This window comes from Scomber scombrus, chromosome 12 (assembly GCF_963691925.1).
Source record: "Scomber scombrus chromosome 12, fScoSco1.1, whole genome shotgun sequence".
NCBI lineage: Eukaryota > Metazoa > Chordata > Actinopteri > Scombriformes > Scombridae > Scomber > Scomber scombrus.
Window position 1 is genome coordinate 3,033,116 of NC_084981.1, and position 15,672 is coordinate 3,048,787.

Sequence of the window (15,672 nt, forward strand, 5' to 3'; positions counted from 1 at the left end):
GAGTACAATATTACACAATTACTCTTATTACTGCATTCTTTTCTATAGTACTAATGCTACTAATATAAAAGTGTGGTATATATAATCACATATATTGTGGTTTTCATGCTTATTTGATTATATGGTACTTATTCACTCACTAAATGCAGAATCACCCACTTCTTCTACAACTGCATTGGTTTTGATTATCATAAGCACTTAATACACAAATACACTTCTATCAACTACATCCTTATACATTTTCAATGACTACCATTAAAATTATACTCCACAGAGGGCAGGAAGTGAAGATCTGAAATGAGAAACAAAGGTGACTACAAAATAAAACAGGAAATAACCAAGAATGTACAAACCCAGGAACTAGATGTTACACTCAATGTCAGTAAATATGGAGTTGTAAGCATGCATAGGTAGACACCACTTGGGTTCTAGAGATGTGGCGCAGCCTGTGCCTGGTGGTGGGGCCCAAACTGATATCTTTTCACGGGGCCCGAAATCCCTGGCAGCGCCCCTGTTTGCAGTTGCACACAGTGATCATCAAGCTGCTGTCCTGCTCCATGCCCTCATTGTCGGAAACCCTCAGGACCACAGGGTACACTCCTATTGGTAGTTCAGTAGCCATATTCAGGATGATGCCTGTTTCTGCAAAAAATAGCAAAATGTACTTATTTTCAAACCTTGTCTGTATTAGTTTATCATTTTCCACAAAAACACACTTTTGGTAACTACCTTTTGCCACATATCATTTAGAGCTCACCTTGGCCTATATAAACTAGACAAAAGAGTCTCTAATCTTATACTTTAGCAAACATCAGTGACCTTCAGTATCTGAAACTAATCATTTTAAGGAGCTCACTTTGTGTGGTGCACAGGCTGGAAGAAATAACAAACCTGATGTTCTCAATTCTGAGCAAAAGCACATCATAAACATTACACTTATACATCTGCACAGTGAATTGTGAGGAAAACATTTGATAATCATACTTATTGGGTGGGTGGTTCATTAATTGCTTTTTTTGGCTGAGATTTTGATAAGTTTGAAATAAACAATCAGGAATAAACTAGTCATTTCTCCTGTAATATTGTACATACTGGAGTCGTTCATCCTAGCAGTCCAGTGAGCCTTACTCATGCCCTGTAGAGAGACACTGTATGGAGCAGTGAAGCCCGGTCCGTCTTTATCTATTACTGACAGCAACTGAGGAGTGCCTTCCTTGTTACACACCTGAGAAAACAAAGTCAGATTCAACATTTTGATCTTTCATTTCATCACATCTTGAATATCAGAATAGATTAAAGTCACATTAATCACACAACACAAGTGTTGAACCACAAACTTTTAAGTTTGCAAAAACATAACTGTTCAGCATTTGGGAAAGGACACATACAGTGAATTCACGTTCTACAATGGAGGGTGCGTTGTCATTAACATCTTCAAGCTGGATGATCAGGGTACCAGTTCCTGTGGCTGGGACTTCATCTGTGGAGGGAAAAAGTCATTACATTCTGTGAAAAATTAAATCATCAAATCAAGTCCATATTTAGATTTTTTCATCACAACATTTTTCTAAGACAATAATGTCAAGCTGATATTTTGGCACTTTGTCAGAAATCTCTTCAGAAACAGTTTCAGTCTTGAAACTAAATGCAATGTGTTTTATTTCTCACTAACCAGCCACCACCATCAAAAAAATATGTTTTTGTTTGTGTGTTTTATTTCTCACTTAAAGATACGCATGTTACAGTCAGCAGTCTTGCTTCCCACCTACCATTGTCATATGCACCAATGAGTGCTGTGTATTTGTTGTCCTTTACAAAGTGAGACTCTCTGTCCATGGCGCTCTTCACTGTAATCACGCCCGTGTCTTTGTTCACAGTCAACCAGCCCGCTGGGTCACTAACTACCTTATACCTGGACATAAAACAAATAAATACAAGTAAATTACAACTACCATGGTTCAAAATGAGGCAGAAAAAGAGCAGATTGTTTAAATATACATAATGTACAATATACATTAAATAATATTACATTATTATACATATGATATCTACAATATACTGCATGTGTTCTTTGTGTTTTGCTTGGACATGAGGGCTGTTTAAGCTAAAGGAATTTTCGATTTTACTGTTTTCTTTGACCAAATGCTCATAGACAAAGCTTCATTGTAATGTTGTCTTACAGTAAATCACACAAAAGGTCTCAGGGTTTATCAGTTTTTGCATGACATTACTTAATATGAAGTAAATCGTGTCTGCAGTTTCTATTATTTTAACCTATTTAAGATGACATAAACCAGCATGTTCAAAAAGCTCCAAACAGAAAGCAGTCTGAGGTTAGAGAATTGAAAGAACCATCTACTGTAAAGTTTGTTTAAGTATTGTCTTTTTCCAATATTCTGTAGCAGTGGTCATCTTGTGTTTAAATACATGTTCAAAGTAAGGAGTTTGAACTTACGAGACTGTCTGTTTGCGTGCAATGTCCGGATCATTAGCAGTGTAGCGCACCACCTCACTGTCGATGGCAAGGTCCTCTGGTTTAGACACAAGCTTTTCCACTGGATCAAAGAACGGAACTTCATTGATGTATTCCACAGTCACCACTACAGTGGCGGTGGCAGTAGGGAGTGAAAAAGCAAAAGGAACCTCATTCTCCACTGCAATCATCAGAGTGTGTTTGCCGGACCTCTCAAAGTCAGCACCCTGGTTGGATGGAGGGAAAAGCACAGCAGCACAATGCATCACACAAACACCTTACAGCTCATTCCTGCTGTACATCCAAGTTCAGTCTAAACCTTTAATTCATTTTCATAACATTGTTTTTCTTCCTACCTTTACAGTGGTGAGGATTCCTTCATGTTTGTTAACTCCTGTGCTCACACTGAAAATGTTTCCAGGATCACCATCAACAATCCTGAACTTGGCGTTCCAGGCTGGGGAATGTGGCTCATCCCCATCTGTTACTGACATGGTAAGGACCACAGCACCCACATTATTTTTTGCAACTGTTACCTCATACTGGGAGAATGCCAGGGATGAAACAGAGGAAACGAGGATTAGAATAAATTCTGTTCATTTTTAAAACTTGGCCTTAACTTTAGGGTCCGTCTCATTGTGCAGCTCAGATCATTACTTCCCTGAACAGTGATGTTTAATATAGTCCACCCACTTTAAGACTAAAATTAGGAAATAAAATAAAATAAATGCAAACATATTTAGATTAGGACCAAGATCCAACTGTACTATCAAGTAAAATTGTCTGTTTTGCTTAGAACTCATTACATTACCAAAAATGATGGTGAGCTACCGTCTCCAAAGCTGCCATTGACGATGAGATGACCATGTATGTCAACATAAGTATTAACCATTGGTCCCACCCCTCACCATTTGTTACTGTGCCCGTTAAGCTTTTTGTTCTTGTATGCAGTTTACAATCATGATGATGGATGATTAACTGTTGAATTTTATTAGTTTTTTTAAACACTGAAGTATAACAAAAAGCAGAAACTCCATAGCTCAACAGACCATGCTCTGCCTAGCGATGGTTTCTAAACTGTGATTGGACACTGCCCTTTAGGGTTTCGCAGTCAATTTCCAGTCATGAGTATTATGTACTTACAGAGGGCTGAGTGAAGACTGGAGCGTTGTCATTACTATCTGTCACAGTGAGGATTACTTTCGTTGTTGTACTCAGTCCCTCTCCCTTCATGTCAGCTGCTTGTACTTCCAGAGTGTACTTTGGGTATTTCTGTTGGAAGAGACACATATGAGTTTAAACATTAAAACAGTAAAACTTTCTTACAATCTACAGCTCTATGTGACATTTGAGTAAATGTTTTGAATTATGTGAAATTTCCAAACAAGCTTCAATCTGAGCACAATACCTTAAATCTATACCAGGCCTGATGTACAAATGTTTAGCCAGTGACATCTATGGCTTTACAGAGATGACATCATCTCAATGTAGGTCTGTACAGTGCCAATTAGTTGTATTAACACCACCTTTGCCTTGATTTGAAGACATAGAAAGCAGCTGTGTGCATCACAGCTTGCATGAACACTGGCCTAATGGGATCAGATCAACAGGAGCGTTTGCTTGAAACACAAACCATTCCAACAGTTAGGTGTGAAAGCCACCTAAGTCAAGTTTTTTTTTTAAAGACACACCTCTCTGTCTAGACCACCAGCATTGACTCTGATGGCTCCAGTCAAGGGGTTGGCGATAAACAGAGAGTCGCTGGGCAACTTTGGGTCCTGGCTCATAATACGGTAGCGGATATCCGAGTTGTCATGGTTTTGCTGGTCCAGATCTATGGCTGTGACCGTAATCACATCTGAACCTGGAGAGAGGGAATTATGAAGTAGAAATTAAGCACTTATCTTTAAATTAACTTTTCAAAGTTTTAAGTGCACTTCATTCAAGAGGTGATTTACACAATAAAACTGTGTGGTGTGCATGTTGCATGTGTGTCAGTCAGTTAGGTAATGTTGCCATTTTGTAGTGATATCTAAAGGTTGTGTGAGAATATTATGCCCTATGTAGTAAAGAATAATGTACAATCAGCGATCAGTAATCAAGAGCTGACTACAATTATGCATTGTGCAGACAGAAAACAAACTGCCAGATCAGCATATTGACCTGAGTAGTGTCCAAAGTTGTTTTTGATTTTACAAACTGGTGCATCATAAAATCCTATACACAGACTTCCATATTTAGTGAGTAAGGGGAGATTTCTATGCAGTAAATGAGATGAAGGGGCTTTTGCTTAAGAAGACTCCTATTGGATGTGTGTGCTCTATTCAAATGTTTGATCATCTGTCCTGTCATGCCCTGTATTGGATTTGGGCAAGTTTACACTCCAGCAGCCCCTGCCAACTCATTAGATACAGTTATATTTGCTAAAACACTGGCTGAATCCACTGACAGTACCTATTTTTGAGGCCTCAGCAACTTCTCCCAAGTAGGTGTCCTTTTCAAAAAGCGGTTTGTTGTCGTTCTGGTCAATTACATTCACGTCAATTTCAATGGGCTCCTCAGCATTTCCTGCACCTTCTGCCACAGCATGTGCCTGAAACTGCACAAAGACAAACATGTTTGTATTATAGTACAGTACATGTCAGAATAGGGAATGCTTTCATTCCTTATCATTAGAGCTGCCATGGCATCAAAGTACACAGTTGACTTTGATTTCAGGTTATTAGTTTGTAGAAGTGAACCCACTAAAATGTATATTTTTACATTTCAACTGAAAAAAGGTGGTAATCATTGTTTCTGACATGAAAATGAGAAAGTGTGTTCAGGTGAGTTTTTTCACAATTTCATGTATGATCCTGAACAGTGAACAAATTGTATGTATTAAACTGAGAGCATGCTTACCATGTACTTGGCCTGGTTTTCTCTGTCCAGTGGCTGTGTGACGTACAGAATACCAGTGAGTCTGTCCATGGTGAAAAGGTTGACAGGCTCCTGATCAGCTCCTGGACCAGTAATGCCGTAATAAATCTTCTTTATTTTATCTTCATTGGATCGGATCTGGAGTATTTATTTTTTATTTTTTTAAAGGAAAAAAGAAAAGAAAATTAAACCACTGATTAGAATTTGGCTTTGTTGTTTCGAGAAAACAAAGTTAATACCTTGATATATCACAGTATCAGGTTTTAATTAATAATTGTGAGCACGGCTTCTTTAGGGATGAGTAGGGAGAGATGCACACCAGAAAACAGAAAGGGCTATTTTAGCATGCAGTAAATAGAGAAATTGTAAAATAAATAAATAAATAAATAAATATATATATTCGAAATCAGACATCAATGACAGCTGTGGAGACTGTAACAACTTTATCAGAATCAAATATTGTAAATGCAGTTCAGTATCAAATTGTCTGTAGTTCCTCTTACCTGAGATACTTTTAAGGGGTATGGTCCTCTCTGATTCTCAGGAACATTGATGTCAGGAATAACCCATTCTCTCTTCCTCCTCCTCAGTCCTTCACTAGACTTGGGGAAATGCAGAACAGGCACCACTGGATCAGCTGCGCTCTGGGGGACAAAAACACATTTATACTCTGTTACAGTCAAACTGTCCAACCATTTGAAGAAGTAAAATCACCCAAAAAAAGTGAATCATCTGATAGTAGGCCTTAGGCAGTTGTTGACAATTCCAAAGCTTGAAAGACGTTCTGTGCCAAGTTATGGTTTCTGAGCTGTGATTGGACACTACTCTTTGGGGGATGGGGTTAACAAACAGTCAATTTCCAATAGTAATATAAGTGTTGTGTACTTACCGAGGGCTGACTGTCTGGATTATTATTGTCTATTCTATCTGTGACAGTGAGGATTACTGTTGCTCCTGCACTCAACCCTTCTCCCCTCATGTCAGCTGCCTCTACCTCCAGAGTGAACTTTGGGTATTGCTGTTAGAAGAGACAGATATGACTTTAAACATGAATAATGGTAATAATAAAGATATTTATTTCTAGAGCACTTTTCTAAACATATAGTAAAAGCTTGTATGAAAGCATTTACAGTGACCTAATGGGACCAAATCAAACAGGAGTGTTTAAGCAACCTAAGTCAAATGGAATTTAAAGAAGAAAAAAAAGACACACCTCTCTGTCTAGCCCAGCAGCATTGAGGCTGATGGCTCCGGTCAATGGGTTGATGACAAACGCATCGCTGGGCAACTTTGGGTTCTGGCTCATAATACGGTAGCGGATATCCGAGTTGTCATGGTTTTGCTGGTCCAGATCTATGGCTGTGACCGTAATCACATCTGAACCTGGAGAGAGGGAATTATGAAGTAGAAATTAAGCACTTATCTTTAAATTAACTTTTCAAAGTTTTACGTGCACTTCATTCAAGAGGTGATTTACACAATAAAACTGTGTGGTGTGCATGTTGCATGTGTGTCAGTCAGTTAGGTAATGTTGCCATTTTGTAGTGATATCTGAAGGTTGTGTGAGAATATTATGCCCTATGAAGTAAAGAATAATGTACAATCAGCGATCAGTAATCAAGAGCTGACTACCATTATGCATTGTGCAGACAGAAAACAAACTGCCAGATCAGCATATTGACCTGAGTAGTGTCCAAAGTTGTTTTTGATTTTACAAACTGGTGCATCATAAAGTCCTCTACACAGACTTCCATATTTAGTGAGTAAGGGGAGATTTCTATGCAGTAAATGAGATGAAGGGGCTTTTGCTTAAGAAGACTCCTATTGGATGTGTGTGCTCTATTCAAATGTTTGATCATCTCTCCTGTCATGCCCTGTATTGGATTTGGGCAAGTTTACACTCCAGCAGCCCCTGCCAACTCATTAGATACAGTTATATTTGCTAAAAACACTGGCTGAATCCACTGACAGTACTAATGCACTTTGTAGTCACATTCATATTTATTCTTCATCTTTGCACTAAATGTTACCTGATTTATATTGTTTGATTTACTGTTGTTGTGTTTATGTGCCTTGTAAGGTGACCTTGAGGGCTTTGAAAGGCGCCTTTAAATAAAATGCATTATTATTATTATTACCTATTTTTGAGGCCTCAGCAACTTCTCCCAAGTAGGTGTCCTTGTCAAAAAGTGGTCTGTTGTCATTCTGGTCAATTACATTCACGATAATTTCAATGGGCTCCTCAGCATTTCCTAAACCCACTGCCACAGCATGTGCCTGAAACTGCACAAAGACAAACATGTTTGTATTATAGTACAGTACATGTCAGAATAGGGAATGCTTTCATTCCTTATCATTAGAGCTGCCATGGCATCAAGTACACATTTGACTTTGATTTCAGGTTATTAGTTTGTAGAAGTGAACCCACTAAAATGTATATTTTTTACATTTTAACTGAAAAAAGGTGGTAATCATTGTTTCTGACATGAAAATGAGAAAGTGTGTTCAGGTGAGTTTTTTCACAATTTCATGTATGATCCTGAACAGTGAACAAATTGTATGTATTAAACTGAGAGCATGCTTACCATGTACTTGGCCTGCCTTTCTCTGTCCAGTGGCTGTGTGACGTACAAAAAACCAGTGTGTCCGTCTATGGTGAAAAGGTTGACAGGCTCCTGATCAGCTCCTGGACCAGTAATGCCGTAATACATGTTATATAGTTTATCGGCATTGGATCGGATCTGGAGTATTTTTTTATTTTTTATTTATTTTTTTAAGAAAAAAGAAAAAGAAAATTAAACCACTGATTAGAATTTGACTTTGTTGTTTCGAGAAAACAAAGTTAATACCTTGATACCTTGATATATCAAGGTATCAGGTTTTAATTAATAATTGTGAGCATGACTTCTTTAGGGATGAGTAGGGAGAGATGCACACAAGAAAACAAAAAGGGCTATTTTAGCATGCAGTAAATAGAGAAATTGTAAAATAAATAAATATATATATATGTATTCGAAATCAGACATCAATGACAGCTGTGGAGACTGTAACAACTTTATCAGAATCAAATATTGTAAATGCAGTTCAGTATGAAATGGTCTGTAGTTCCTCTTACCTGAGTTACTTTTAAGGGGTATGGTCCCCTCTCATTCTCAGGAACATTGATGGTAGGAATAACCCATTCTCTCTTCTTCCTCCTCAGTCCTTCACCAGACTTGGGGAAATGCAGAACAGGCACCACTGGATCAGTTGCACTCTGGGGGGAAAACACATTTGTACTCTGTTACAGTCAAACTGTTCATTTAGACACGACTAAAACAAGTCATTTCACTGTTAAACTGCCTCTCATGAGGTCAGTCTATTATATTTCAGGCCCCTGGTAAATGATTAGATTAATATGTGGATCTGCAAAGCTTTATTTCCTAGTAAATGTATTGATTGTTGAAACAGTCTTATTTAGAAGTTTCCTTCATGTCCCCTCAATAATGTCTCTAATCCTACCTCTGTGGTTTTTGCAGAGTCTACTTCAGAATGGTGTTGCTGATGGTTGTGGTGTTTATGGTCTCTATGTTGATGCTCTTCATTTTGGTGATGGTTGCCATGGTGATTCCCATGGTGATGCCCGTGGTCCACTACCATGACAGGAACTGTCATCTTGCGACCTTGTGAGTCCCAGGAGTGGATGAAGAATTCTATGTGTCCATCATGAAGAACAACATGTCTCTTCACCTGAAGGAGGAAAAAATGATCAGCCAAGACCAACATGTTGATAACAGATTTAGATTCAAGAAAACTCTACATAACACAAATCAAACTTGTGCAAACTGAACTGCTATTCTTCTGTGACAACTGTAGTTGTACGTGTGGAGAAGCAACAGAGCAGTGATCATACAGTAGCTATATCAACTGTTGCTATACAGCTAATTCTCTCAACATTTCCGGTGGGTTCAGGTAAATCAAAGAAAACATAGCTTACACATGTATGTGTCTTTTTCAACAGAACTATTGCTGCCACATGTTGGACGTTAGTCCATCACCTACACATAATCCATCTTAAATTATGTAGCTGTGATCTGTTACTACACATCTGGGTGAATTGCTGCTAAAAATGTACATTTCAGTTCTACTCACCATCAGTGTGCCGTCTGTCTGTACCATGAAGCGGCTGTCATCACTGTTGAAAAGAAATCTTGTGCGGTCTGTGCAGTCAGTGAAGCCCACTGGGAATGGAAAGAAGAAATGGTTATCCATTACAAATGAAGTATGAAGAAATGAATTCTTCAGTACATAACAGTATATATGTAAATGTGTTTATGTTGACTCTAATCGGGCTTGTCATGCACAGACTTATAATCTACTGTCAAGTTTACACAAAAGTATATGTGAACAGCTAATCTTGTAGAAAGCCAGAGGAGTACTTTAAAGAAAGGCTTAGCAGTTGTATTTATGGTTGTAAAACTTCTTTAACTTTAAATGCATATCAGGAGTCACCAGTCAATATCCATGTATGATACCAAGTGTTTACATTGAACACCAAAGTTTTCTTCATGTCTTCGTGCATATGGCAATGAGTTTGTGGATAGTTCTTACCTTTGCCCAGCCTCGTGCCCGCTCTTAGGTTCTTTCTGGTCACTGTGAAACTCAACAACTCTGACTGGAATCCAGGTTGACATTTTGGATCCTCAGTAGACACTAAAGTCAAAGTCTAGGAGAAGAAGAAAAAAGGCTTTTAATAAATCATAAGATCAGCTACATGAAAAAGTGTAGTAACCTAAGAGAAAGCGTTTCCTGTCTAATTTTACAGGTGAAATTTTAATGGCATTTCAATTGACACAAAGCTTTTTATTTATTCAACACTAATGTAGGTAAACTGAGGCATGGGGTTCATTGAGTTTATCTGGGGTTGCAACTAATAAGTATTTTCATGACGAGTGATTAATTGGCTGACTATTTTTCCAATATAAAATTAGTCTTTGAAATGCCAATAAAGTATGAAAACCACTCTCCACTTGTAATGATTGGTCAACTCCAGTTGTAGTTTCATCTACAACAAGGACGAGTTCCAAGCCTGTTGTAGCAATTATGGATATTAAATGTTATAATTTCTCGTTATCAGGGACACCACCGGAAAGTTTCCGGCAATTACGGGATTGATTGGACACTATTAATACCGTATAATGATTGAATAAACTTGGATAAAGTCAATCAATTACTGAATCCGTCAAATTTCTAAAGTTCATGGCTCTACGGTTCAATAGATCCCCTGTATCACTTCAAAGAATAGACAAACACAATTGATGGATTTTATTAACTACACACTACTAATAAATGATGTATAAATACGGCTTTGAAGAGGTTCTGGACCACCATCCGGCGTCTCAGGAGGGGGAAGCAATGCACCGTCAACACTGTGTATGGTGGGGCGGTGCGCTGCTGACCTCAACTCGGGACGTTGTGGATCAGTGGAAAGAATACTTCGAAGACCTCCTCAATCCCACCGACACGCCTTCCGGTAAGGAGGCAGGGCCTGGGGACCCGGGCGTGAGCTCTCCTATATCTGTGGCTGCAACATCGCGTGGACATCGGGGGCAGTGCCTCTGGATTGGCAGACTGGGTTGGTGGTCCCTCTTTTTAAGAAGGGGGACCGGAGGGTGTGTTCCAACTATAGGGGGATCACACTTCTCAGCCTCCCTGGTAAGGTCTATTCGGGGGTACTGGAGAGGAGGGTCCGTCGGATAGTCGAACCTCGGATTCAGGAGGAGCAATGTGGTTTTCGTCCGGGTCGTGGAACTGTGGACCAGTTCTACACTCTCTGCAGGATCCTTGAGGGTGCATGGGAGTTTGCCCAACCAGTCCACATGTGTTTTGTGGACTTGGAGAAGGCATTCGACCGTGTCCCTCGGGGAGTCCTGTGGGGGGTTCTCCGGGAGTATGGGGTATCGGACCCCCTGATATGGGCCGTCCGTTCCCTGTACGACCGGTGTCAGAGCTTGGTCCGCATAAGCCGGTAAGTCGGACTCGTTTCCAGTGAGGGTTGGACTCCGCCAGGGTTGCCCTTTGTCACCGATTCTGTCCATAATTTTTATGGACAGGATTTCTAGGCGCAGCTCTTTGCAGATGATGTGATCCTGTTAGCTTCATCGGACCGTGATCTCCAACTCGTGATCTTCCGGGATGAGAATCAGCACCTCCAAATCCGAGTCCACGGTCCTCAGCCGGAAAAGGGTGGAGTGCACTCTCCTGGTCGGGGATGAGATCCTCCCCCAAGTGGAGGAGTTTAAGTACCTCGGGTCTTGTTCACGAGTAAGGGAAGGATGGAGTGGGAGATCGACAGGCGGATCGGTGCGGCGTCCACAGTAATGCGGACTCTGCACAGAGCCGTTGTGGTGAAGAGGGAGCTGAGCCGAAAGGCGAAGCTCTCGATTTACTAGTCGATCTTCGTTCCTACCCTCACCTATGGTCATGAGCTTTGGGTAGTGACCGAAAGAACGAGATCGTGGGTACAAGTGGCCGAAATGAGCTTCCTCCGTAGGGTGGCTGGGCTCTCCCTTAGAGATAGGGTGAGAAGCTCGGTCATCCGGGAGGAGCTCGGAGTAGACCCGCTGCTCCTTCGCGTTGAGAGGAGCCAGATGAGGTGGCTTGGGCATCTAGTAAGGATGCCTCCCTGGTGAGGTGTTCAGGGCACGTCCCACAGGCCTCGGGATACCCCGGGAAGAGCTGGACGAAGTGGCTGGGGAGAGGGAAGTCTGGGCTTCCCTGCTTAGGCTGCTGCCCCTGCGACCCGACCCCGGATAAAGCGGCAAGAAGATGACTGACTGACTAAATAAATGTAATGATGCAATACATATGAATTCAACAGATTGTTACTCGATATAGTGACATGAATGAAAGATGATGGTGAATGATGAATTTAAATGAAGGATATGTAATTAAAACTAAGAAAACTTGCAAGTTTTACTGAGTTTTACCTTTAAAGAAAATTTGAATTACTCAATCTGACATCAACCCTTGATTAAAGCAATATTTTTCCTACTTTCATCCATGGAGGGCCTCAGCTGTCCATCCTTCAGAACCACGCGTACGCAGGCCAAGTGGAAGATCTCAGAGAGCGTTGCAGGTCCGGGCGCGGTTCTATGAGGATGATCCAGGTTGGCTGGCCTTCTGTCAGACTGCCTGGTGAGACTTTGTCCCACTCGATTATGATGAGTCGTAGAGTTGCGGTAAAAGACGTTTATCTGCCCAAAAAGCTCTTGCAGGTTGATGACAGATGGAGGAAATGTCCAATTTAACTAGTTCACTGTTTAATAACTTTCTGGAGAGATCTCAGCACTGGCCACACGTGAAGATCTTCAAAAATGTCAAAAAAAGGATAACTTGATGACGTGTTTACTTAACGGGCCTTTCCTCTGTACGTTTGCTGACAAAAATAACGAGATTACAAAAACTTAAGAAAACTTTCAAATTAAAAAAAATAAAATAAAAAATAAAAAAAATAACTGAAGATTAAAAGAAAAAGACAAGATTACAAAAGTAAGAATGTGTGAGGTGAAGAAAAGAAAAGATGGACAAAGCAAAACCTGAAGCAAAGCAAAGCAAAGCCAAGCCAAGCCAAGTCAAACAAAGCCAGTTTCAGATGGGTGGAGCTGGTTTTTCTTCTGGGGAGGGCCTGTGTTTCAGCCAATCAGATTCATCACAGCTACTTTGAGGATCTAATTTCCAGCTTTTTACCGCAAAACTTTTCATCATCATCATTCATTCAGTATTCAATCCTGATTATGAAATGCATAATAAACCTATTAACACAGAACACAGGATGTATCATTCTGGCATTAATATGACATCAGCTTGATTCATCAAGCTGCCATTCATTAAAACCTGAAAAGGATTAATATGATCAAGCATAATCACATTGTTATTCTACTTATTCAATGATAGATAATTGATTATCACCATAATGTAAACATAACATCAATGTAACACTTTCTCATACCAATATTTGTTTTTATGAAAGGAGAAAGTATAATGACAGTTCTTCAAATACCCATTTATTGGTGATCGCTGTAATAGCTGTTACAATGGAGGTTTCTTTAGGTAATTGATACTGATATAAGTAATTGGTATTGTTTAAACCATACTATTTACTAAGATGTCAATCTGAGTAAAGGGGGAGTGAAGTCTCTCCGATAAGTTATGACGTCCGAAGGAGACACCAAAATCTGTCTTTCGTTAATTTTATGTAGTTCTTGTCACTTTGGGTTGTTTGTTTGTCCAAGAGAGAGACCATGTCAGTCTCTGTATCAAACCTGGTCCAATTTACTCATCTCAGGGTCAAAGGTGAATCTGACCAGATGATGTTCTGAGCTGTACTGATGCTGTGTCCGCTACACTGTCGTGGTCCTGTGGATCCATTCCAGTTGTTTATGGAGAACAATCTTGAAGAAGTCTTTTCAGAGGCTGTCACTTTCCTACTCTCATGATCACTACACCCATGACCACAGTAGAAGCTGAGAGGTGCTTTTCTCAGAAACACCATGACCCAGGAAAGGCTGAACACATTGGCCATGCTGTCAATGGAAAAGAGACTGACCAGAGAGTTATTGAGAACTTTGTTGGCAAGAAGTAAAGGAGGACAAAATGTTCAAGTAGTGCTACTGGCCCGTGTTTAGGCATCATTACTGTGTGTTGTGTTGTTTTCAGATTTGTTTTCCTTTCTTTTGTTTATTTTTTTGCTGAGGTGTGAAGTGGTGCTACGGTTTGTCTGTCACCGACCCCGCAATACATTTTGTCACCAACAGTGACCAGAAGTTTTACTGAAAAAACTAAGCTGCTTGCTGCAGAGCTAATGTATCAAAATTATCTTTAGGAAGTCTCACCTGAAAAATGATGATTAAAATCCCCAAAACCGTGAACCGAGCTCTCCCCATCTGAATTAATCCTCTTTGAAAATTCTGCCCAATTATAGGTAACGAAAAAAAACAGCGAAAATGAATCTGTCTGCTCTCTTGTAGGTAGTTTCAGTGACTGAGTGACTTCAGCTCGACAAGTCGCTGCAGGAATTAGCTTGGCATGTGATGACATAGTTGTGCGGGTTCTGCTCGCGTCTTGCTGATATGGGCATGCGGGCTGACACACCTGAACAGACAGATACCAGATAGTTTCTGATACTTCCAAGCGCGGATAGCTGCTAGAAATACAGCAGATACAAGTCAGTATGCAGACAGCGATTCTTATTAACCGGCAATGAGCTATATCTGAGCCTAGTAAGGTGCATTACACAACTTTCTGTCTAATTTACTCTTACTGACAATGACTAACCTCCCCCGCAACTCTTATCATGCTCACAACTCTCTCTCTCTATCTGTCGGAGTGAGCGTGCTGCTGAGCGGTGTGAAAGCTGTTGTGATTGAGTCTTTCTATCTTTTTCTGTCTTTTTTCTTTGTTGTAATGTACTTGTTAGTGTAATTGTGGTTATTGTTGGTGGGGTCCGTTCCATACAGCCCGCTCAGAAAGGCGGGGCTTATTGTTGAACACCTGACCTGAATGGGCCTAACAAATTAGATCACGCTAAGGTGCTTCCATAAAGGCTGATCTACATTCACGAATGTATGTATATGCATTTCATAAAAGTTTATTGTAGTGCTGTTGTATTGGATAGGTACAACGTACCTAATGAAGTGGCCAGTGAGTGTATAATGAATTCACAAGTGAGTGAATCATGTCAGTCATTTGCTGGAGAAATGGGATATGTTCAAGATAGCAAATACACAGCTGGGGAAAAGAGAAAGTAATATGGTAGTTGATAGTCATTTCATGTGATGAGTCTTATCTCTAATTATTTCGTCGTTCGGAGAATGTCTGAAGTTCCAAAAAGAATCAATCAAAAAGTCACCAGGAGTCGTCCAGCTGAATGCAGTTAGAGTTTCATTGTCGACAGCCACACCCGGAGCCAAAATACACAGACAGGATCTATGTATAAATGACACAAAGAGCTAAAACCTGGGGTCTCTTTTATACTGTCTATATTGCTGACCCTTGCAGAAAAGTTTCGACCCCCTCCCTCGGTGGAGTGAGTTTCAACCAATCCGCTTCTTTCTGCCCCCAACATGTACTCACGTTCTTCGCACCCTCTTTCACCTCAATTTGAACTCACGTTCTTGGCGCCTATCCTAAAGACGCCCTAAAACACCTTTTATGGCTATTCCTTCCGTTTTTATGCTAGCAGGTGTTTCGCTATAGGAGATTTCGGATTACATCATTCTTGGCCTCCAGTTCTGTACTTT

The 15,672-nt window shown here is 40.2% G+C and overlaps 1 protein-coding gene across 1 annotated transcript; it reads right to left on the reverse strand.

Annotated features, from left to right (window-relative positions):
* Positions 1 to 481: 481 nt before the first annotated feature.
* Positions 482 to 14,373, reverse strand: si:busm1-71b9.3 (B-cadherin). Its single transcript, XM_062430978.1, has 20 exons — positions 14,266 to 14,373; positions 9,983 to 10,097; positions 9,524 to 9,612; positions 8,894 to 9,121; positions 8,508 to 8,648; positions 7,978 to 8,133; positions 7,531 to 7,675; positions 6,606 to 6,775; positions 6,282 to 6,410; positions 5,896 to 6,036; positions 5,375 to 5,530; positions 4,928 to 5,072; positions 4,165 to 4,337; positions 3,617 to 3,745; positions 2,830 to 3,015; positions 2,456 to 2,700; positions 1,770 to 1,912; positions 1,389 to 1,480; positions 1,093 to 1,225; positions 482 to 642 (listed from the first exon to the last, which is right to left on the reverse strand). The coding sequence occupies exons 1-20, from the start codon at positions 14,314 to 14,316 to the stop codon at positions 482 to 484; spliced, it is 2,928 nt and encodes a 975-aa protein (XP_062286962.1). The 5' UTR covers positions 14,317 to 14,373.
* Between the last annotated feature and the right edge of the window lie 1,299 nt (positions 14,374 to 15,672).

What these genes read in the sequence shown, in the direction of transcription:
- si:busm1-71b9.3 (XM_062430978.1), bottom strand. Translation starts at nt 14,316, where the DNA reads ATGGGGAGAGCTCGGTTCACGGTTTTGGGGATTTTAATCATCATTTTT. An exon ending in GGGCACGAGGCTGGGCAAAG is followed by an intron (nt 9,613 to 9,982) that starts GTAAGAACTATC and finishes TTCCATTCCCAG; the next exon opens with TGGGCTTCACTGACTGCACA. An exon ending in TGCTGAGGCCTCAAAAATAG is followed by an intron (nt 6,776 to 7,530) that starts GTAATAATAATA and finishes CCCTCTCTCCAG; the next exon opens with GTTCAGATGTGATTACGGTC.